Source organism: Cyprinus carpio, chromosome B5, assembly GCF_018340385.1.
Source record: "Cyprinus carpio isolate SPL01 chromosome B5, ASM1834038v1, whole genome shotgun sequence".
Classification (NCBI taxonomy): Eukaryota; Metazoa; Chordata; class Actinopteri; order Cypriniformes; family Cyprinidae; genus Cyprinus; species Cyprinus carpio.
Genome location: NC_056601.1, coordinates 33,767,926 through 33,792,652, shown reverse-complemented (window position 1 = coordinate 33,792,652; position 24,727 = coordinate 33,767,926). Strand labels below are relative to the sequence as shown.

The following is a 24,727-nucleotide window of genomic DNA, read 5'->3' as shown; positions in this document are numbered from 1 at the left end:
AAATAACTAAACTGTTTTGGTTCCCATTGACCTTCATTGTAACACAAAGAAAGATACTTTGAAGAATTTGGGTAGCCATACTCTTTCTGTTTCCATTGACTTCCATTCTATCTTTTGTTCATACAGTGGATGTATTTTGTATTTTGTTAATGTTTTGGTTGTTTGTTAACCGAACAGTTTCAGTTCCCATTGAAGAAAGTCGAACAAATTTGGAACATCGTAAATGATGACAGAAAATAGTTTTTTTTTTTTAGGTGAAATATCCCTTTAAAGGAACAGTTCACTCTAAAATGTAAAATGTGAAAATTTGCTCGCCCTCATGTTGTTTAAAATTAGCTTGACTGACTTTTTACCAAGCGTAAACTTAAAAGAAAAAAAAAATATTTAACTAATTTTCTTTGTTATAATATTGTCATTATAATAATGTATTATAAATATTAAAATTATACTTGTGCATTATGTTCCAGATTTTCTGAAGTCGTATGATATATTTGTGTGAAGACAGACCCAAATTTATGTTGTTGTTCATTGAAAATCTTCCCCTTCACTTTAGAAATTAATAATAATAAAAGCGGACGACTAGAGGGTGAGTAAATAATGACTTTTTTTTTGTGTGAAGACTGATTTTCTTTTCTTTTTTTGTCATGTGTTGATTTTTTTTTTTTTAGATTTTTTTTGTTTTTGGTTTTGTTTTATTTTTGTTTTGTCATCTTATTTGATTAAAGTTTCTTGTGTATGGAGTTTCTGTGTTGTTTTAGTAGTTTTAGAGTATCATCTATGAGATGATTTATGAATATATGAAATGTTTTATTGATATAGGTCTTTGTGATTTATTTGCATTTTTGTATTTTATTAGGATGTTTGTATGATATGTAGATGTTTAAATGTTTTTAATGGTCAGAATGGTAGGTATCAGGCTGTTTTCCATTGGCACTGAGGACATTGCCTTATTTTGCAACGTGTGTGTGATCAGGACGAGGTTATAGGGAATATCTGGTCTCTCAAACCTTTAATGATGCACATGCAGCATTATCTATAACCATGTATGAAAAAAGCCATGCATGTCATTTTTTTTAAAGATTTATTCAGAACTAAATGTTTTTTTTTTTTTTTTTTTTTTAACTTCCTGGATTGAGTCCATGCAGCTCATGAACAAAGTTGTTTTATAAAAGCATCTCTGGCACCTCAGATCTCTGGCATTTTGGGTCTGTGAGACCAGATAACCCCTTTAGTCTGTGTAATATAAAGAAAGCTTGAATTCTTCACTAATAGGACAGATTTTAATCATGCATAGGTAAATGTTCTCATGTTCTAAGTTGACTTCAATGCATTTCACTTGGATGTATTTGACTTGGGTGTTTTAAAGAGGGTGTTTTGAAGTGAGTTTTTGCTTATAGTATAGATTTTAATTATGCGAAAAAACAACATAAATAGCAGAGAAAAACAACAACATAATAACATTAAATACAAATCGTTGTATTGCAGTAAATATATTTTTTATGTCACAGCAATGTAAATAACCATCGGAAAATGAATTGGAATTATTGGAACTAAAAATAGCACCTACACAAAAAAAATAAATAAATAAAAAATAATTGGTGTAAAAACAATTTCCATTCTTTTCACAATTAACTGCAAAGAAACAGCAAGTAACACACCGAACCTCTGAAGTAGAAAGGCTTAAATAGTATTTTCTTGCAAAACATACTCTGGTAAGTGATGTTTTATTTATATCTTTCAAAAAAAAAATGGATGTTTTATTTCTATCTTTCAAAAAAACAAAAAAAAAAAAAAATTTCCACTGTATTTCCGTATTGATACTTCAACATTTCACCTTTACTTCAATGTGTTATTTTCTCATTTTTTGAAAATATGTGCAATTTACTTGCAAAATCTGAGTGGAAATTATTTCTACACCAATTTTTTTTTGTATAAAAATCATATAAAAATTATTTATTGTTACACAATGATTTGTATTTAAAATTTTACTACTGATTGTTTAATGGTTTAGGTTTAATAGGTTCAAAATATAATTAATTATTTTAATTTCTTTCGTTTTTGGGGTGAAATTTGACCTGAGCGTGTATCTTTTTTTTTTTTTGAGACTCGGCCATATGAATTGTAAACATACACTATATTAGATTCAGTATGCCAATAATGTGTACCAAAATCATGTTTTGATGAGTCATCAGGCCAATTTTATCTCTCGTCAGTATCCACAACATGCAGTATGAGTTTCCTTTGAGAAGGACAGCTACGAGGAGAGTACAAATGATCTGTATGCGTGTGTGTGTATGATTATGGTTGATGATTTTTCTGGTTTATACTCAAAGCAATGCATCAGATATGTTTGCTGTTGCCAATAACCTTTCCACCAGGTGACTGTCTCGTCTTGGCGACTTCGTAGTGATGGTACTGTTCACATCCGGTCAATGCAAATATATGATAATACCCACTAATTGTCTTAACAGTTGCTGTCAGACCTCCCTGAAAGCGTGTATTAGGCTGGCATCCTTTACTCGTTACCAAAACGTGACACAAAGCTGGAATTGACAAGGCGGGTCGTGTTGGAAATGCGCTGTTTTGTGTTTGTGCGTAACGTAAATCGAATCAAATAAAGCTTATTCGGGTCACAATTCCACTAACCTGTGATGGATGATGTCATCGCCGGCTTTGCATGTGATTGGCCAGAGGTTTCCAGAGGGACTCGACCTGGAAGCACTGAACCGAACAGCACCATTAGCAATGATTAGCAAAAATTTATTTTATGTCGTTTTTTGGGGGGGGAAGTACTCCCCGACGACGCTGGCGTTTCTTTCTATCTATCTCTCTCTCTCTGTGTTTGTTCATATACTGCAGATATTTATTTGGTCACCGTTTAAACTTTGTTGTATAGTTAAATGTAAGTAGGAATCTATGGGACTATAACTTATTGTTTTGTACACAGATCTGTAAAGAGAGAGTGTAGATGTAAACACTTCGGAAAGAGGACTTCAGAACTTTGTGTTGTCATGGATGTATCTTCACATTTGTTTAAAAAAATGATAAAAAAGGAAATAAAAGGCAAAGTATTTTCCTGCATCCTCTGCTCTTCATTATGGAAATGCTGTTGTCTGTAAGTGCACAACTTTTTAGAGGTTTTTTTATATGGGGTATAATGAGCTTTCCCATTTACATTCATTCATGTGGTAGATGCTTTTTATACAAAGTTCATCAGGTTTATTATTTATTCAGGACATTATTTCTCAGTATCTTTAAAATTGGTGTATTTAAAGTGTAATTTGTGTGTTATTTTGGTATCGAGATGTTACAGATACTAGTTTTTTTAATATATATATTTTTTTCTGTTTTAATTTTTAAATGTTATGTCATGTTTTTGTCATTATTAGCTGTGTATGTCTATAAAAATGTCTACATGTTTTTTTTTTATTACATCATGGTAAACTAAAACGAGAAATGTTGGCAACCAGCTGAAATAAGTTTTTTTTTTTTTTTTTTTTTTTTTTTTTTTACTTTTTCAGTTAAAGTTTATTTGAAGTTTTAAAGATTTATTTTAATGTTGTTTTAGTTAAAATTTTAGTTTGAGTATTTTTTTTGTTTTTTTATTAGTTTTTTATATTTGTATATTTTTTTATGTTGTCATTTTTATTATTTAATATTCATTTTTTATTGTGGTTTTAAAATATTATATAAAATTCATAATTTTTAAAATTACTTTTATTCATTTGCATATATGAATATATGAATAACAATTTAACTTTTTTTTTTATCGTTTTTTACCTATAGATTTTATTCATTTTTTTTAAATATAATTTTTATTCTTATAATTTAAATATTATTTATTATTTTTATAATATTTTATCTATTACATATTTATTTATTTTGGTTAAGTAAAGTCTTGGCAATTAGCTGAAATATTTATATTTCATACTTTATTTCAGTTAACATTTATTTAAAAAAAAGTTATGTTTTAGTTAACTATTACATCCCTGGTGCGTACATGCTTGTAACTCATTTTATGAAGACTAATATTTTTTACATTATTTTATGTTTTCATAAACTTAAACTTTTTTTTACTTTCACTTTTATAGCATTTCACTTCTACAATAATCTGCCAAATGTCTTTTGTATTTGAAAAAGTGATCAAATGCTTTAAATATTTAAATATTTTTAAGATTTTAAGATTGATTTGTCATTTTCTATGACTGTTAACAAGCTAAATGCATAGAAATCACAATTTAAATGCCTCAAAACAGATTCACAAAAGATTTTATTGGTTCAAAAGAAATAAGAAGAGATGATGGAAAGAACTTCGAGGGTTAAAGGACTGATAGTGAGAGCAGAAAACACTAGAGGCACTTTAAATGATTCACTACAGTCATAATAAATCAGTCAGGATTCAGAGAGGAGCTTCACAGCAGCACATCAAGGGCACTCGTCTGGAGAGAGAAAATGCTCAGTCAGGCCTGGATACACTCATATTTAGTGTTTACAAGAGTGTTTTTAACAGTGCTTTACCATTTTTCGGCAGGATGGCAATGTTCTCAGGAAGAATGCCTTGCTCCAGTGAAAACTCAGTGAACTTGTCCAGGACGTCCTGGCTCAGGTCTGGGGTTCGCCCCACAAGTATCACGAGAGCAATTCAGAATCAGCACAAACTTCAGTAAGTATTCTCATTATCTGAGCTGATGCTTTTCACAATGTTCTTTTTACAGCACACATCACAGGCTGAGGAACATGAGATTTAAGCTCATAAGAAACAGCTTCGTAATCCATTTAACCTTTGTAATATTTCAGCGAAACAAGAAGAAATCTGGTGAGCTTCATTTTATCCATCAGAAAAAACTGAGTGGTTTATATTCAAATGTATTGAGGTGAAAGGTAAGGTTGAAAATTAAGAGAGATTCAGACAGCTGAAAGTAAAAGTGAGATTCATTAAATGAGATTAATAAATGCTTTTTTTTTTATATTGTTAATTCGTGCTTACTTATGTAGTTAAAGTTAGTTATATCTGGTAATATTATTTAATGGACCTGAGTTCCAATACAGCAAGAAAATAATTTTTTCTGCTAAGCTTTATAAATAAAATGTTGAAATTAAAAATATATTTAATTTAGGGGCATGAAATATAATACTTATGCTTATACTACTGCTACATAGTTGCTAAAATATGTTTCAAAATATATTTACATAAATATATATTTGGCCAATCAATTTTTGCAATTTTTCTAAAATATATTTTGACCTCCATAAAAAAAGAGTTTTCCTTCCATATATTTTCAATCCAATAAAATACTTTGACATTTGAAGAGAATGTTTCTTTGTTGTCTATATTTAAATATAAAAAAAAAACATTAGTGAATTATTATTAATCTAGTTTTGATCTCTCATTTAACATAACTGCTTACAGCATATATTTAAAATATATTTTGTCCAGATTTTTATTTTTATTAATTTTTTTGGCCATAAGGGTAATGGGGAAGTATATTCCTCACAGCCTTATTTTTATCAGCATTAAATTCAAGTCTGTAGTTGTCTTTAGCTTTTATGTGAAGAGGCCTAGATTCAAACCTGCTAAAAATTAAAATACAAAATTTTATTTACCATAGAGTTTGTTGAGAAGCGTGGTGGAGTCGGCTTTGGTCTTGATGGTGTGGATCAAAGCATATTCATCATACTTCACATCAACAACACGCATGTCATTGTCAGTCTCCCAGCCTGAGGAAACACATCATTTCCCGTCTGAATCCTGAATAAATCACTGCTGTGTTTCATGTCTAGATGAACACTATCTTCCTTACGTTTACTGCGGAAGCTGAATTTCCCAGGAATATCCGTCTTTTGAGCCAGATGGTTCATTCTCCAGCATGTGCCATCAGGACTGGAAAAACAGGATGGGTTAAGGGTTGAAATCATATGACACAAGAAGAGTTTATTAACAGTTTGTCTTACTTGAGACTGGAATATGCCATCTCCAGATCTCCTTCATCAGTCGGCGTCAGCATGGCGATGCCCATCTTCATGTTCCCCTTGCGGGCGACAAACCACTCAGCATTGGTGGCAAAACCAATCAGGTACCATTTCCCAGCCACCTGTGTGAAGGACACACGTCAACATTAGGTGACCAAACACCCAAAATATACACTTTCTGTTAAAGCTAAAAATCTAGTTTAAAATAAAAAGTTCAAAGTTCTAAATTATTCCTTTTATGTTTGATGCAATTTCGTAATATAAAACTACGTTATATACGTTATGCAGAAAAAAATGTATTGAATATTTTTATTAATATTTTTATTTTTTTTTGCATGAAAATGTAGCACCCATGACGAAAACATATACTTCCTGCCGACTAACAATATAGTTAAAAGTGCCATAATTTTTAAGCATTTCTAAATTATGAATTTAATGTTTGATACACGTTTTGTAATACAAAAAGTCATGCAATTTTTTTAATGTATTTATTTATGCTTGTTATTTATGGTTGATTAAATGGGAATATGGAATGAAAATTATGCACCAATGAATATTAAAGATGTTTTTACTAATAATTTATAGACAGACATTATGGTAATTTTTAAGCTATTCTGATATTGATACAAGTTTTTGTGCAATAAAAAATAAAAAATGTATTTTTAAGCTATTCTGATATTGATACAAGTTTTTGTGCAATAAATAAATAAAAAAATTAAAAATGTATGTATGTATAAGTGGATAAGATGAACATTTATTTTAATAACCTAATTATATAAATTTTATATGTCCATAAGTTTTGATCATTTGTGAATTATGTTTAAATGTTTGATTGAAATATAAAAACGAATACAAAAATTATTTACTTATGAAATACCTATATATATACTATATATATATATATATAATATTATATATATATATATATATATATAATATGCATGCAATACACACACATCATATAGTATAAACAAAATTAAAAATCAGTAACCAAAATGCTAACAAAACGAAGAAGAAAAATAGTAACAAAAAGAAAAGAAAATATTAAATTGGTTTTTTTTAAATTTATTTTGTTACCTATTGTCTTGATGTCTTTCCCCTTTGAGTGTTGAAGTCTTGAGGGTGAGGTCGTGACCTCAGAACTGACAGCAAGGGCACAGAGCAAAAATCCCAGCAGGGCGGTTGCCATGGCTACTGCAGAGCTCGGTCTGGAGTGTGTGGGAATCAGGGCCTCGAGAGCTGAATTCTGAGCGCAGAGTCCTGCTGCAGGAGCTTATATAGAGCAGAAGCCTGTTACATAAACACACGCCCCCTACACACACACATCTACAGGAGCACATACCAACAAGTTTATTTTTATTATTATAATTAAAACTAACCCTACAGACAACTTTTTTACTTACAGTTTTACAATTAAGTCATCATTTTACACTTTTTTTCAGATTTTTTTATTTTTTTTTATTAAGATAGTGGGGACAGTTTTGCCTCCAGTTTACATCTACTGTATGTAAACCCACACACCACACACAAAGACACACAAAGCTCCAATACACTTGTCCATCTGTGCCGGATGCTCAGCACACACATCTAAATCTCCGTGTCATCCATTCAGTTCTCACTTTTCATTGCATGCACACACACACACACACACACACACACACACACACACAACACACACACCACCCACACACCCCACACCCACACACCACACAACAGGGGGCAATAAAAAAATAAATAAAAAAAACACACACACACACACACACACACACACACAGGGGCATAAATTTATACAAGTGTTGGTTTAGGGAAAGTTTGTTTTGGGGTGTTTTTCTTTTTTAACAGTTGGCTGAACACACACACACACACACACACACACACACACATTTACAGCCTTGTCCCGTAAAACTACATGTTAAGACAGGATCTGTTTATCTGGGTCAAAGGGGTTTCGTATACACACATTCAGTGGGGTCCAAAAGTTATAGATCACTAATAAAAATGATCTTCTTTTGCATTTCACACCTCAACATGAACAAAACCTCAAGTGTGATTTCAGATGTTCAAAAGAGCATTTTAAGATTCAAAACAAGAACGTTTGAACATCTATACAAAGAGTCACATGATCAATGACACTTATTTACTTCAAATTACGTTTGATTAGTCACCCAAATAATGGATTTTTTTTGTTTTTTTCTTTTTTTTTTTTAATTTTTGTTATTTTATTTTTAGGTCTTTGTTTTCAGGTTTAAATGCAATGCAATAAAATAACCAGATCTTCAATGTGGTCACAGTCTTTTATACCCCAGTGTATACTGTAAAAGAAATGCCAATTTTTGATGCTACATTACATCATCAGAATCATCAATAAAAAGTGTTACCAAGGCTACATTTTTTTTTATTTTACTCAAATACATTAAAATTGTGAAATATTATTACAAATTAAAATAGTTGTTTACACTGTGAAATGTATTTTATTTCTGTGATGCGCAGCTGGATTTTCAGCATCATTACTCCAGTCTTCAGTGTCACATGATCTTCAGAAATCATTCTAATATGATGATTTGCTGCTCAAGAAACATTTCTGATTTTTATCAATGTTGAAAACAGTTGTGCTGCTTAATTTTTTAAAAATAAATTTTGTGGAAACCATCAGGATTTCATAATTCTCTGATGAATAGAATCAAAATGAGAGTATTTTAAATAGAATCTTTTGTAAAATTATAAATGTCTTTACTGTCACTTTTGATCAATTTAATGCATCCTTGCTGAATAAATTATTTCTTAAATAAATAAATAACAGTGATTCCAAACATTTGAGTGGTAGCATATGTCTGTGTACGTGTCTTTAAATGTGTTCCATCTGTGGCTTAAGATTGGAAAAGAGCCATCAATAATTACAGCCAAAAAAAAAAAGTCACCGCAAACACACAAACAGGGAGATAAAGCACAAAGAGCTTCTGTATCTGTCTCTCTCTCTCGTGCTCTGGGCCGTTCTGGAACCTGGAACAGAGAACAATGTCAGCATTTCACATTGGAAACACAATGTTTACAGTAAAAACCCTGCAGTCACTCACATGCACAACAAACACACAGTTAAACACACTCTACATCAGCTGCAAATGCATTCAGACTGTACGACTTTATTTGTGCTGTAATCATGAAGTTATTAGTGCAATTATAGTGAGCTTTAAAATAATGGTATTTTCATCCTATGAAAATCACTGCAGGACACTTTATAGTTTTACCCCTTATAAAGCTACCTGAGGAATTTGCTCTATACATCTGTTTCCTGTTATAGATGTGAGATACGCCTATACGTTCAGCTTATAAGAGATGCAAACGCCTACAAACAATCACAGCATTTTCTAAGAAACTGCTTTTCTCTGAACAAAACCGAGTGTGTGTCTCTGTCTAATTGTCTGTGTGTCTTTCATATACTGACACAGTTACTACGAAACAGGTAAACCATGGTATTTATGGGTGTTTTTGCAGGTGGAAACTCGTGTCTCAGCTGGTAACCTAATTTAGAAATACCTGAACCGTTTCAACAGGTACAGACAGATAAGATATAAATCTAATCATCACAATCACAGAGCTCTGGAATTATATTTTAATTAAAGGCAGAATATAACTAATTTAGAAATACCTGAACCGTTTCAACAGGTAAATAAAATAAAAATAAAATAAAATAAAATAGAATAGAATAGAATAGAATCAATAAACTAATTAAACTAAACAAAAAAAAAAAATAAACAAAAATTAAAATCAAATTAAATTAAATTAAAAATTAATTAAAATTGAATATATTAAATTAAATTAAATTAACATTAAATTAAATTAAATTAAATTAAATTAAAATATTCTGTACTGGTGAAGCATGATTAATAAGTGTGACAGTATTTTCAGTGCCTTAATCAAGTTGTAATAAAGTCATAATATTGTGAGGGTAAGTTACAAATTATGAAAATAGTTGTAGCATTATGAGATTATAAGCTTAATATTTAAAGTCAAAATTACTTTTTTAATATTACAACTTTAATCTCACATGCTACAACTCTATTCTCTAAACATATTAAGTTTATTTTCGTGTTGCTGTAAGACTTCTAGTATTGATATGACTTTATTCTCATAATTTTTACTTTATCATCAAAATATTAGGAGGTGGAATACAAAATATTGATTTTGTATAGGACTTTATTCTTGAATTGATACATTTTTACTGTCATAATGAAAATAGTACAACTTTAATCTCACAATGCTATGACTTTATTCTTTTAATTTCGACTTTTTAAATCTTGTGTAAGACTTTATTCTTGTACTGATGTGATCTTATTATTGTAATTTGTTTTGAATTTTTTTATTTTGTGTTAGAATTTATTTTTGTTTTTTTGTGATATTTTTGTTTTTTTTTGTTTTTTAGGTTTTATTTTTAAGACTTTATTCTTGTATTGCTACGATTTATTCTCATATTTCTGACTTTGTTATCAAAATATTAAGACTTACCCTCACAATTCTTCTTAACTCTCTAAATATTACAACTTTATTCTCATATTATTACTTGATATATATATGGGGCCCTCATCTGATTTGTTGTCCAGGCTCCAGCTAAATGAACTGGTCTTTTGAATCTTGCTGTTGCCTCCAGATTACTAAAGGGAAGGTCAGACAAAAGCGTTAGTAGGACGTTTACATGAGACTGGCCTCTGATTGCCTGCATGTACATATATCACAGTCCACAGCCACAGAACTCACTTCCCACAACCCTGGGACTTTTACAACAATACCAACATCACAGAGCATCTACAGAGAAGAAACAACACACCGGATGTGTCCCTGATATGTTTCAGTAAACATTACAGCAGATCATTTTAATATTTAGTGCAATTTGTTACACATTTCTAATTATATAAAAAAACACCTCGGTCAAATGCAGTGGGCTTGTTTCTACAAATGTGTTTATATATAATAAAGTAAAGCCTCTGAGCAAAATATTCATAGTCTCAAGAGAATAGACTGAAGTCAAGTCTATTTAATCAAATCAAATTGGATGAAATAGTAAAAGTGGCAGACAGATACAGCACAATAGATGAGTTGTGTGCTCAGTTCTCCTGTAGGGGTCGCTCCTGCGCTTCAGGACCTTTTCAACCCTTCATAACTTTTAAATGATTTTATCAGTTATTGGTATAAAATGGTACTGCAGACTTTTACAAAAATGTTGTGGTTAAACTTCATTCCTTCACTTGATTATTATTAACAGAATGGGGAAAAACTGTTATTTTTATTTGCTATTATGAGGACATCAACATGCGTTTTTAACACATTTAAACATCTATTTTCATATGATCAAACCAGTTTCTGTAACTGATCAAAAAGGATGATTGTTTTACTTTGAAGTGAATCAAATAAAACATTGCATTTTTTTTTTTTTTTTTGTGTGTGTTAGTTATGCTTTACAGGTTTATACACACACACACACACACACACACACACACACACATGTTTGTTTTTGTGAATTTTGGGGACATCCCATAGGCGTAATGGTTTTTATACTGTACAAACTGTGTTTGCTATTGCTCTACACCAACCCTACACCTAACCTTAACCCTTACAGGAAACTTTGTGCATTTTTACTTTTCTCAAAAAAACTCATTCTGTATGGTTTATAAGCGTGTTTTGAAAAATGGGGGGACATGGGTTATGTCCTCAGAAGTCACCCTCTCCTTGTAATACCTGTGTCATATCCATGTCATTATACAAAGTTGTGTGTTGATATGTCACAAACACACACACACACACACACACACACACACACACACACACACACACACACACACACACACACAAACAGTTCATATATCAAGTGTGATTAATCAGGTTTCTTTTAGACACATGGCAGCACCCGTGATAATGTTCCTTTTTGTTAATGCTTGATAAGCATTTAATGGTTTCTAGCTGCATTCTAGCTTTTTACCATCTGGTATGTTGGTAAAACAATTATAATGCAAATATCTTTATGCAAAGATTTATTCTTAAGCTGAGACTTTTACGAAAATCATTTTTCTCTTTAGTTTAGACTTAAAGTAAAACAAACTCTTCAGGGAGATGCAAGTATCATGGACTTATTCTTTAACAAATATGTTATTTACATCTTTTCAAAGTCATTTATAGTTTTATTTCTAACTCTGAAATGTGACGTTATTTCAATCTATTTATTTGAAATAAAACAACATTAATCATTTTCATCTGAATATCAGCCAGTTGTCTTTTGACCTCATTAGATTTTAGTTGCTTATGTAGCATAAATAATCAAATGCTTTTGGCTTTATTAAAAGGATTAAAAACATAAAACAATCAAAAACATTCTAAAATTTGGAAAAAAGGGGTCGTTAAAGTTAAATAAAAATAAACCCCTTAAGAAAGTATTTTTCTTGAAATAAAATTAACATTTACAGAAATTAACTCATTTAATAACTTATTTTATTAAAATTTTTATTTAGTTGCTCAGTTTTATTTACTTTAACTTGAAGTACTAATATAACTAAATCTAAATAAACATAAAATATTATCTTTAATTTAAAATATTAACAAAAACTATAGTATATCTGTATACACTGTGTGTGTGTGTGTTGTTACTAAAGTAACGCTGGTAAAACAGGTTTTCACAGATGCAGATGTGGTTTAGTGTGTTGTGTGACTAAGTACAGTGCAGTAATGCTTCTCGTGTGATGAATCATGCTTTATTTAGACATATGGCATCTCCCGTGATAATGTTCCTGTCTCTTTTTTTATGCTTAATAAGCGTTTTATGGTTTCTGTAGCTGAATGCAAACTCTTGCCATACAATGTTCTCACTCAAACTCAAATAAAGATGTATTAAATATATATACCTAGACTCTCACATTTTGTCCAATGCAGACTTAATCTCATCCTACACTTCTCATCTGATCCTTACTAAATTAGATAAATCAGATCATCATGAGACCGCTGTGATTTTTCCTATGTGGCTGCTACCTACTGTAAGCAGAAAACATCACAAGACTTTTATTTGTCATATGTATTCAGTACTATATATATATAGCATCTGAAGTGGACCAAAACCTTTCATCAAAGTTGTCCTAAAACCTAAATGCTTTCTTGTCTTAAGACAACTTTGATTAACTTTTTTGATCCACTTCAAAAACTGACAACTGTATATACACTACCAGTCAAACTTTTTACGTTTATTATTTTTATTGTTTAGTATAACTATTTTCCACCTTTCAGAATGACAATAAAATTTCATAAAATACTATAGAAATAACGTAACCAAGAAACAAACAAACATGAAAACTAAAAACATTGTACCCATATTATATCTTAAAATCTAGAATGTTATTATTAAATTAATCCCATGAACTTATGTTTTAAAAGAATGATACACATCTTTTCTTTGGTCTTGTAGTTCTTCAGATGCAGTTTGAAAAGGATTATTTTAGTTAACCAAAACTAAATCTAAAATTAGAAAAACTAAATAATGAAAAAATGCAATAAAATAATATGTATATGTATATATATGTATACTGCATATATATATATTAACCAAAACTAATTATATAATTTGTATATCATATATATGTATACTGCATATATATATATAAACCTTTGCCTTGTTTGTATTAAAGTAACTAAAACTGAAATAAAGAAATATAAGACAAAAAATGATTAAATCTTTAACTTAAAATGAAAAATGAAAAAATAAAAATGCATTAAAAACTACAGTATAATTGTCCATCAGCTCACACCAGTATTTTAGTGAGATACTATGTTGAAAATTGGTGGAGAATCAATATTTTCTTAGCTGTAACAATGAAAGCAATGCTTCATGTTTTATCTGATGGTGTTTCTTTCATTCTTTTGCTCAGCCAATTCAAACTGAAAGGCTTATGATTCATCTGAATCGTTTTGTTGAGTGTATTAAAATGCACTATCCCTGTTTTTTTTTTTTTTTTTTGAAGACACAAAAATATTTGTATACAATATTTTATATTAAATAACATTATTTTAGTTGTTTTAGATGGTGTAAATAATAGAAATTTTTGGTATTTGATTTTTTATTTTTTTTATTTTAGAAGTTCCATTATTTTCAATAAAACAGGTTTGGAATGTTGATTCATATCCATGTGCAATTATTTCACCACAATATAATGTTTGTCAAAAACAAAGCTGTGCTGGTCTTATAAAACTCCTCTAGATACAGTAGGCACTGGACTGGAGATCATTTGATGGTGTAGAACTGAATAAAGCTTTTATAACAGCATTATTGAAATATATATCACACATATCAACCTATTTTGTATACAAACAGTATGGAATTTTATTATCTGTGTGCATGCATTAGAAGTATTCAATAAGATCCTGTTGAGTTTTCAATGTCTGGATGCTTTCCAGATGCAGTTTTTGTCCAGTGTGAGGAAGCGACTTATGAACCCTCAGATGAACGAATTCATCGCCTCCAACATTTACCTGAAGAGAGAGATATGGAGCATGAGAATACTCAGTTTACACATGTTCTGAACTGTTAGAAAGTAGATATTGATGGCAATATGCACGCTGTGGACAGTCAAAACGGCTGATAAAAACCCCACAAGTAATCCACACCACTCCAGTCCATCAGTTATCAATTTATGAAGACTTCTGCATGTTATTATGGACTGTATTTTGACTAGAAGCAATGCTTTGAAGTTAAAAATGCCTTAATGATGGATTTGTTTCTTACAAACACACAGGTTTTATCTTCTCCAGATGTTAACTGATGGACTGGTGTGCTGTGGATTACTTGTGGATTATTGTGATGTTTTTATCAGCTGTTTGGACTCTCATTCTGACGGCACCCATTCACTGCAGAGCATCCAATGCTGAGACACCGATGCAATGCTACATTTCTCCAAATCTGATGAAGAAACAAACTCATCTGCAGCTTGGCCTGAGGGTGAGCACATTTTTAGCAAATTCTAATTTTTGGGTGATCTGTTGCCTCACATCCTGGTCTTCAAAGTTTACCTTGATAAAGTAGTTGGTCCCGGCCACGACCTGAGTGGTGAAAGATTTGGCGACGAAAACAGCAAACTTCTTCCCTGCCTTCGTTTCTGCATGATGTTTGATCTGAATCAAAAGACAGATTTCATATTTAATGCATATGTGTTTAATTGTCATTAAAATAATATCACAATGACATTTTAACTTGGTCTTTAAAATATGCTTCTTTTTCCTGAAACACAATTTCTTGCCTCCCCCCCCACCCCGACATACAGTAGACGGTAAAAGCCTGTTTTGCAAGAAGTATGTGATTTGTCAAGTTAGACGAATTACTCTGACACACCTTAAAAGACTTGCTCAACATCATGTGAAGGTTACCAGTTTACATTAGTTTGTTTTTGACCTTGCATAAATACCATTTATTGCCTGCAATCTCTGGTGCATGCAATTGTTGCATTATGACTTTAAATCATAGTTATCCTGCATTAATAATTTTTATTTATCATTTGATTATTTTATCGACCCACAGCATAGTAAATTCTTAAAACTAATTAATAGATTATAATAATTGATAAATGCATATCACGTGCATTCCCATATCAGCTGACTTACACCATCAAAACAAAAGCAGAAGCTCCAGTCTCACCTCATCGCAGATCTTCTGCACTTCGGGTGTGGCTTGCATCACCGCGGATGGACCTCCAATCAATGTTGCCATTGCTGTAATTGGTGTCGAGATGTATAAAAAATAATATTTTAGACAGTCCAGTTCACAGAAATGTCACTGCTGCAGTATTTATGTTGTCTAGAGATCATATGACTATGAGCCATCTCTGGAATGTACCATGTGTTCGGAACAGGCGGGGGTTGATTAAAAAAACAACTTTACAAAAAAATTAAAATAATAAATCATAGAGTTAGGCTATAACAGCAATGATGTATAATTAAATAATGCAAATAATTATTAAGGTTGGTGTTTAATTCTAACACATTTGCTTATCATAACATCTGATGTATCAAGGATGTTTCCTCTTATAATTTGGTTTAGTCTGAGACGGGACTAACACAAAAGTGAGTAGGAAGACAATTGTGGGCGTGGCTTAACAGACCGTTCTCTCTGATTGGTGAACTCCGATGGTATAAATAAAAACTTTTCCTATTTTAATTACACATTGTTTGTTTTCGATTAAATGGCTTTGAAATTACTTCATGAAATTATTAAAGAGTATTTGTTTTATTTTAAATGGCTTTGAAATTACTTCATGAAATTATTCCAGCAGTATATTAGTGGAATAGTAGAAATAGTGGGTGTGTGTTTAACTATATGTTACCGCTGATCTGAACGGACCGATCAAAATCGATTGTGATTACTAGATAAAGATGTGTTTTGATTACATTTAAAGGAATAATTCGGAACAAGCTGCATGTCTATTTCAGAAACTGCTCATTTAACGATTATAGTGAAACATCTCCAATAAAACGCCCACAAATATACAATCTAGTTTAAGATGTAATATCTTTGTATTCCATTGGCTCATATGTGAACTCTTACAGAGTGAGTAGCCTAAGCATAGGAGTTTGCACGTATGGTCAGTGACTCATAGGTCAGAGAAGGTTTGATGTTGCTTCACCTGATGAACAGTTTGCTGCCTTTGCCAAAACCTGCCTGATCAATGACCTTTCCTGACACTAAGAAAAAACTTGGTTTCGGTCATTAGGAAAGCGTAATTAGGAGATAACTTGTTGTAACTAGGCCTTTATGACAAAAGGAGATAACTTGTTGTAACTTAGGAGAAAAACGTTGACATTATGAGATACTAAAGTAGGCTATAATTATGAGATAAAATGTATAAATGATAAATAAAAAATATTAATAATATAATTATGATTTTGAAAAATTGTGTCATGATGAGGTAATGATGAGATAAATTATGAGAAAGTCAAAATTATTATACTATATCATAATTAGGAGATAAAAGTAGAAATGATGACCAAAGTAAAACAAGATAAACAGTCATTACATAATTTCATTACAGTCATTACAAACAGTCATTACATAATTATTACAAAAAGTCAAAACTGTGTCATTGTGTGATAATGAGTTAAATATTTGGATTATTGGGATGTAGAGTTTATGTTATGAAATTAAAGTATTATTTATGAGAAGAAACAATTATGTGATTAAAGTCAAAATTGTGACATTGAGACATGATGAAAAAAAATTAATAAAAAATCTAAGTCGTAATTATTAAATATTTAGTTGTAATTTAGAGATAAAGTCATAATCGTGACAACAAATTATCAGATAAAAAGTCAATTATGACATAGTTCTAATTATGATTTACAAAGTCAAAATAATGAGATAAAAGTCGTAATTATAAACAATATATACATTATTTTATATATTATATATAAAGAACTTTCAGATTATTTACGTATTATTAATATTTTATCACCATATCAATCTGGCTTCAGGTCCGATCATTCTACAACTACTGCATTACTTAAGTTTATTAATGATGTGTTCTCAGCTGTTGATGATGGTAAACTCACATGTGCTATTTTTCTTGATTTATCCATTATTTGTTGTTGATGATGGTAAACTCACATGTGCTATTTTTCTTGATTTATCCATTTGTTTTTTTTTTTTTTTTATATATTTTTTTTTTTTTAGTTGACCGATTTTAGTGTGTAGTATTAAATGGGAATAAATCAGATTTTTTGGTTCAACAAAGAGGTGTGGGCCCAGGTTCAATATTAGGACCACTTATTTTTTCGATATATGTTAATGATTTACAGTTAATTTTCAATAATTGTAAAGTTCAACTTTATGCTGATGACACCATGATACCTATATCTAATAATGATTTACCGTTAATTTACAATAATTGTAAAGTTATATTTCAATTCAGTATGATATTTTACAAATTCAACTGTCTCTTCAGTAGGATTTTTGTTTTTTATAATGAATTGGTTTTTGATAATAAATTGTCGTATATCATGATTTGCTTTTGGATAATAAATTAGTACTTAACAAAACAAGTCGTATATCATGATTTCCTACGATCTAAATCATTACAAAGCAACCTTTAGTATAGGCAGAAAATCTAAGTTTCTACAATCACATATTAGTAGTAGTGCTTATCAGTGGTGACTCATTTCATGTGCATATTGCAGAAATGTTCAGCTTCTCAGAAAATCAATAAAAGAAGTAAACAACAGACGATTAACACTATTTACAGCAATATATGTACAATCAAACTTATTGCATAAATGTGGTAGTTTCGTGTATAATGTTTAAAGCCCAATGTGACTTAATAATTTTCTGCTGTTAGCGGCTCATTTAAGATTCTAAGCAATACTTTGTTTCCTTTGAGGGGCTGGCATCATCTCTTCTCAGGTGTTCTGGATCCAGACTGGAGCTTGTGTAAATACCGTGACTGTTTTTGTCGAGAAACAAATAGAGACATAATTAGCGTAGCTGCTGTTCCAGCCAAGTAATGAGACATAATTAGCGTAGCTGCTGTTCCAGCCAAGTAATCATTGATCATTATAAAATTGCAGTCCCAAAATTATGAGATTGCATTATTTGAATGCTTGGCCAAAAGAGGTGAACAGTTTTTTAATCTAGATTTAAACAGAGGAATTTTGTCTGAAACCCCGAACATTATCAGGAAGGCTATTCCAGAGTGGTGGGAGCCAAATGCACGCAAAAAGCTCTAAGAAGATCTTGCAAATCTGTTTCTTTTTGTTATGGTTCATGTAAAGACTGTACTACTTTTCATAAAGTTGATACTATTAAATACCTTGGAGTATGGCTTGATTCTGAACTTTCCTTTGAATCACATATTAATCATATTCTACGTAAAATAAATTTTGGAATTTTACATCGATCTTTAATTTTATTTTGAGTAAAATATTTTTTTTTTTTTTAGATCTATATATAGTTTTTCATATAGTGTTCATAAGAAACTTTTACATCGATCTAGAAATAGTTTTGGAGGGGAAAAATATACTCACACAAGAAGACATATTCATTGGCTTCAATTTCTGTATTTATATTTTATTATAATTGTTTTTTTTGATAAGTTTTTTTTTTAATTTTTGTTTTGTTGTGTTTTTTTGTTAATTGTTATTTCTGTTTTGTGGTGCCTTTTTCCCCATTTGTGTTTAGTGTTGTTTATGGATGTATTGTTAATTTGTGTTTTGTTTTGTTTAATGTTACTATGTTGTGATTGTGATACGTTGTATTTTGGGACCCCCTCAAAAACGAGATGTTACATCTTAAGGGGTTAATCCTAATAAATAAATTCAAATTATGTATAAAGAATTTAACTGTGAAATAATTATGAGATTGAAAATGACAAAAAGTTGGAGATATGAGATTAAAAAGTCATAAATATAGCTTTTCTACAGAATTCATCACCTGCAGAAGGGATATAAAGAAGGACTCAGATTTTTACAAACACTTTAAACTGGAACACAAGATAAGCTTTCAGAGTTTATCTTGATAGTGGTTGGCACTGTCCAATATCCAACGTCTTCTCAGCCAATTAAAAGATGCAAATTTCATATTTAATGCAAATCTGTTTCTCATGAAAATACTGTCTTTATATGGTCTTAAATGTTCCTAATATTAAATTTTATTTTAAATTTTTTTCTGTTTAAAATGTTTTTTTTTTTTGTTTTTAATTTTTCTTATTTTATTTTTTTTATATGGTCTTAAATGTTCCTAATATTATTATTTTCATTCGTGAATGTTATTGTGTGGATTGTGACTTTCTCACAGAGTATATTTGTTTAGTTTGATGAATTACTGTGACACACCCATGTGAAGACTGATAATGATCCATTCAGGTTGCTGAATCAGTATTTGTGTTTGGGTGGGAGCCTAGATTCCCACGAGATTCTACTCTAATACACATTAAGTAATACACACCCTTTTTTTTTATCAAATTGCACTTTTTCACTGTTAATCAAGTTTTGGAGGGCAAAATTAAAAATCTTCTAACAAGATATTAACAGAACAACACAAAATATGTATTTAAATGTAATAAAACATATCAATGAAATATATATTTTAAATTAATATTATTGAATCTTTATTTTTCACTGTAATCTCACTGCTGAATCTTCATTCTTTTCTGGAGGATCATGTGACACTGAAGACTGGATTAATGATGCTGAAAATTCTGCTTTGTGTCACAAGAATAAATTACAATTTGCAATATTTTTAAGTAGAAAACAGTAATTTGAAATTTTAATATTTCATAGTGTTACTGTTTTTACTGATCAAATAAATAAATATGACTTAGCAGCAGTATGTTGTCAGTACTCGGATGTGTGCTCACCCGTCGTGTGTCTCAGATGATGTGGTGACGTATGAGCAGCTGAAGGACATGATGTCCACCGGAAGCGTCCAGCTCTTCGATGTGCGTGAACCAGACGAGCTGGAAGCAGGATTTATTCCAGGAGCCTCTAACATTCCCTGTAAGTCACCAGCACACAAAGATCTGCACAAACACACTCAGATGTGAGGAGTTACAGTGTTTTTGGTCATGCAGTGGGAGACGTGGAGCAGGCCCTCAGATTGAACCCAGATCAGTTTAGAGAGCGCTACGGTGTCCCAAAGCCTGGTTTAGAGGACTCAGACTTGGTGCTGTACTGCCAGAGGGGCATCTGCAGCCTCACCGCGCTGGAGACCGCAAGAGATCTGGGATACAGCAAAGTATATGAAGACACTTACTACACCACCCAGTGCCACAGACTGTACATTGGGGTAACATATTGCACATTCTCTCACCTGGTCTCTACTCTATCCCCTGCATTTTGGGACTAACTCTCTCTCTGTCCTCTCTCTCAGACTACACACCACCTACAGTCGCACACACAACAGTCCACTAGACGTCATGAACGCACACACAGTTTTCTGCTCAGGCACGGTAAATGTCTCGTCATCTCTCAACACACACCCAATGGAAAGAATGCTGTTTTTGTACATGGGAATATGACACACAACACACAAGTTACACACTACACACACACACCAGATTTTTTTACAGTACAGGAAGTACACACACACACACACATCGTACTCTAGTTCTCTGCTTGTATCTACGAGATTCTGTGATAAGGTTCACACACTACACCCACACATCAGTAATATCTACCTCTGTCTTCTCTGAATTTAATAGGAGACAAACACATTGGTCCACACACCATCTTTACCTTCTCAACTCTCTGTTCTCTTCTCACACACAGCACAATTACACACTCTCTCACCTGGCATTGTTACCACACATAGTTGACACACAGCGCAACCCGTGGAAACTAATCCCCTATTTTTCTAATGATATTACCAAGGGGCAACATGTATATTGACAATCACAGAGGGACACTACACACAGTCCTTGTGGCACACCCTATTTACTGGTGACACACACGATGGACACACATTTGAGATAACAAGTATTCTAGCGATTCGGGCACGTTATGTAGGATCTAAACCTCTCTTAAAGCCTGCACCTTGGATACCTGTATCGTTTTGTACACTATCAAACACCTCTCTCGTCGTGATCATGGTGTCAAAACGCAGCACTAACATCACCAAAACACAGCAATGAGGATGCACACACGGTCTGATGCAAGCAACTCAAGTCATCTGTCCTACTTTCTCTCTAACACAAAGTGATGTAATTGTCATGTTAAACTCTGGGTAAATGTTCCAGAAAGAAGAAAAATAATCATCACTCATAATGTTATCTTATGACAACACATGGCATTACATTCCTACACACCACTAAACAAAGCAGTTGATATAACTCCTCCACCTATCTAAATAAACTTATTAAAAAAAACAACCTTTCAAAATTGTGTTTTTAAAAAAAAAAAGTGTTTTTTCTTTTAATCCCTTGTCCAACAAAAATAAAAACTATAATAATAACATAAGCATAACCTTAGTCTTCTCATTTTTATTTCCGATCGCATATATAGTTGGTTGGGATGGTTAGTTTATTTGGATGGTTAGTATGAATGACAATAACTTAATGCTAAAATTAAAATGAAAACAGAAACTATAGTAATTACCAGTCAATTTTGCACTTGTGGTCGACATTTTGGTCCCTATCTAAAAAAAGCATATAAATCATACAGAATAAATTTGAAATGAAGCGAGTGTGTGAGTGTGTGTGTGTGAGGGTGTGTGTGTGTGTGAGAGAGAGAGAGAGAGAGAGTTGTGTGTGTGTGTGTATGAGAGAGAGAGAGAGAGAGAGTAGAATGTGTGTGTGTGTGTGTGTGAGAGCGAGAGAGAGAGAGCGAGAGAGCGGATGTGTGTGTCGTGTGAGAGTAGAGAGAGAGAGAGTGCTGCGTGGTTCTGTGTGTGTGTTGTGTTGTGAGACCGCCAGGAGAGTATAGAGAGCAACGAGACCGCGACACACTCAAGAGAGAGAGAGATAGTGTGTGTGAGTGTTTGTGTCTGTGTGTGTGTGTGTGTGTGTGTGTTTGTGTGTGTGTGTTTGAGAGACACAAAAATCCCACAAGATAAGTTCATTTGATTTGGAGTCTCACAAACAACAAAACTCATCATAAGTGTGTTTGTCTCCCAGGCCCCGTCATTATGCTGGAGGATACAATGAATGGATTCAGCTGGAACCTCTGTAAACAAAGCTTATTTCCGCTCGGTGAAGGACTGTGAATATGTTGACTGAAATGTATACAGGACTTGACTGTAAAATGAAAACACAGACCAAAAATGTCTTATTCGTAATATCTCAGATGTGTCTATATATTTTTGGTAAAATAAATAAATTAATTAATAAATAATGAATATTGCATTGCAAATGTTTATGGTAGTTTGGTTGTTTTTATATAATATAATATAATTTTGATATGATCTAGTCAGCACAGACTACACAGCAGTAGACCCAGTGAAAATACGTAAATAAAAAATAGAGTTTTTTATTATTTTAGCATTTTAATATGATTTTTTTGCTGTACATTTATGTTTTTCCAAATAGCTAAAACAAACTATAGTTATTATAGTTATCTCAAATTAAAATTATAAAAACAGTTTTGTTACTTGAAATAAAATAAAATAAACAAAACTTATTTTATTTCAGCTAGATGCCAAAACAACATTTCTCACTTTCATTTAGTCTAACTTGATTTTGTAAAATAACTAAAACTATATATTTAAAACACAAGGCACAAAACAAAATTGCTAAAAACTAAAAAAACTAATTCAAAATATTAAAAATGTGAAGTCATAATTAAGCACTGACCAAACTGATGATGGAAGAATAAATAAGTCAAAAGTATAATAACAGGGATTTCTTTGCAACAACAACTTCTTACATGCACTTCATGAACAAATTTGGTTTCCTAAAACCAATTAAAATTCACTAGCCTGTAATTAATCAATAATTTGTGATAGATGTGCAAAATTATATGGAATTTATGTAAAATTATATTTAGTGTTATTTTTGGTGAGAGTTGGTGCTATAGATGGTGGTATTTTTAAGGTTTTTTAAAATTGTCTCATGTTTTAAATGAAGAAAACTATTCAAAATAAACACACCACTGCAAGTCAAAGTCACCAACTTAATGCAGGCATTTGATGATTCACATCAGGCATACATATAAATAAATAGATGTAAACAATAATTTAATACTAATATATCTAGTTAAAATAAATAAATGATAATTTTAACCTATTTTTTTGAACATCTGGGAACACAATATCGTCAAACTGTTTGGTGATACAATTGAAAGATGTTTGAAATGTATAATGTTATTTATTATTCTTATCATTTTATCATTCATGTTAGCCTTATTTAACACTTTCTTTATATACCTTTTATGCTCTATAATTTTGTTTTCTGACAATTTACTTGCTATTGTTCCCATGACCTCTTCTGGGCCTCAGAAGCATTAACCATACACCAGCAGATCACACAAAATGTCACAATGCTTTCAACAAAAGCCCCATAAAACATTAACAACATTTTGTTATCAACATTAAAAGGGTAATTTCTTTAAGAAGTACATTCTCTGTTTGTAGCTTTTTGCTTACACAGTCAGTCCATGCATCCCACCTAAGTTTATTGTCCAACATTACACCGAGGTATTTATAATTTGTTCCTAACTGAATTTGCTCCCTGTTCATTAGTGAAGGATGGGTTACACTTTGCCCTTTCTCTCTAAAATCGATAACCTTCTCCTTAGTTATGGAGATATCTTAGATTTTATTTATATTTTAAGAAGTATTATAAAGGAGCGTGTTCTTCCTTCCCATCATGTAAAAGGCTCACCAAAGCAGTATGATCTGTATATTTTACAATATGTCTGTTATTAAAAAAGCTCACACAATAATTTGTATATTCTTCCTCCCCATCATGTAAAAGGCTATCCCTATATGGTAAACAAATCCCTGGGGAGCTCCGACCAAAGTGATCATTTTATCTGGAAGATCGTCTTATTTTATCCTGCTGGATTCTGAAACTATAAAAAATTGGTCACCCAGGCAAGTGTCCTACTATCTAATTAAAATTCTTTGGCCAAGGTAGCAGCTAATATACTGGGAGAAATGCAGTTAAAAGCTGATGAGAAATCCACAAACAGAATTTTTGCATGAAAATTTTTGGTTTTTCTAAATGTGAATGCAACAGGTGCAATGCCAGTTAAAATTGCATCCTCAACCACAACTCCGGAAGAAGGACGATAGCATGCAAATTGCAGAGGATCT

At 31.5% G+C, this 24,727-nt stretch overlaps 2 protein-coding genes across 2 annotated transcripts; both read right to left on the bottom strand.

The window, feature by feature from the left end:
* Positions 1-4,252: 4,252 nt before the first annotated feature.
* On the bottom strand, positions 4,253-6,110 carry LOC109102342 (lipocalin-like; the record flags this gene model as incomplete). The annotated part of the gene is made up of 5 exons (XM_042723463.1): positions 4,253-4,439; positions 4,519-4,620; positions 5,605-5,718; positions 5,802-5,881; positions 5,953-6,110. Coding segments are annotated over 5 exons (468 nt in total), but the record flags the coding sequence as incomplete, so codon positions are not given.
* An 8,039-nt stretch (positions 6,111-14,149) lies between these two features.
* LOC109102344 (cystatin-B-like) lies at positions 14,150-15,802 on the bottom strand. Its single transcript, XM_042723241.1, has 3 exons — positions 15,632-15,802; positions 15,010-15,111; positions 14,150-14,472 (listed from the first exon to the last, which is right to left on the bottom strand). The coding sequence occupies exons 1-3, from the start codon at positions 15,701-15,703 to the stop codon at positions 14,344-14,346; spliced, it is 303 nt and encodes a 100-aa protein (XP_042579175.1). The 5' UTR covers positions 15,704-15,802; the 3' UTR covers positions 14,150-14,343.
* Positions 15,803-24,727: the final 8,925 nt, after the last annotated feature.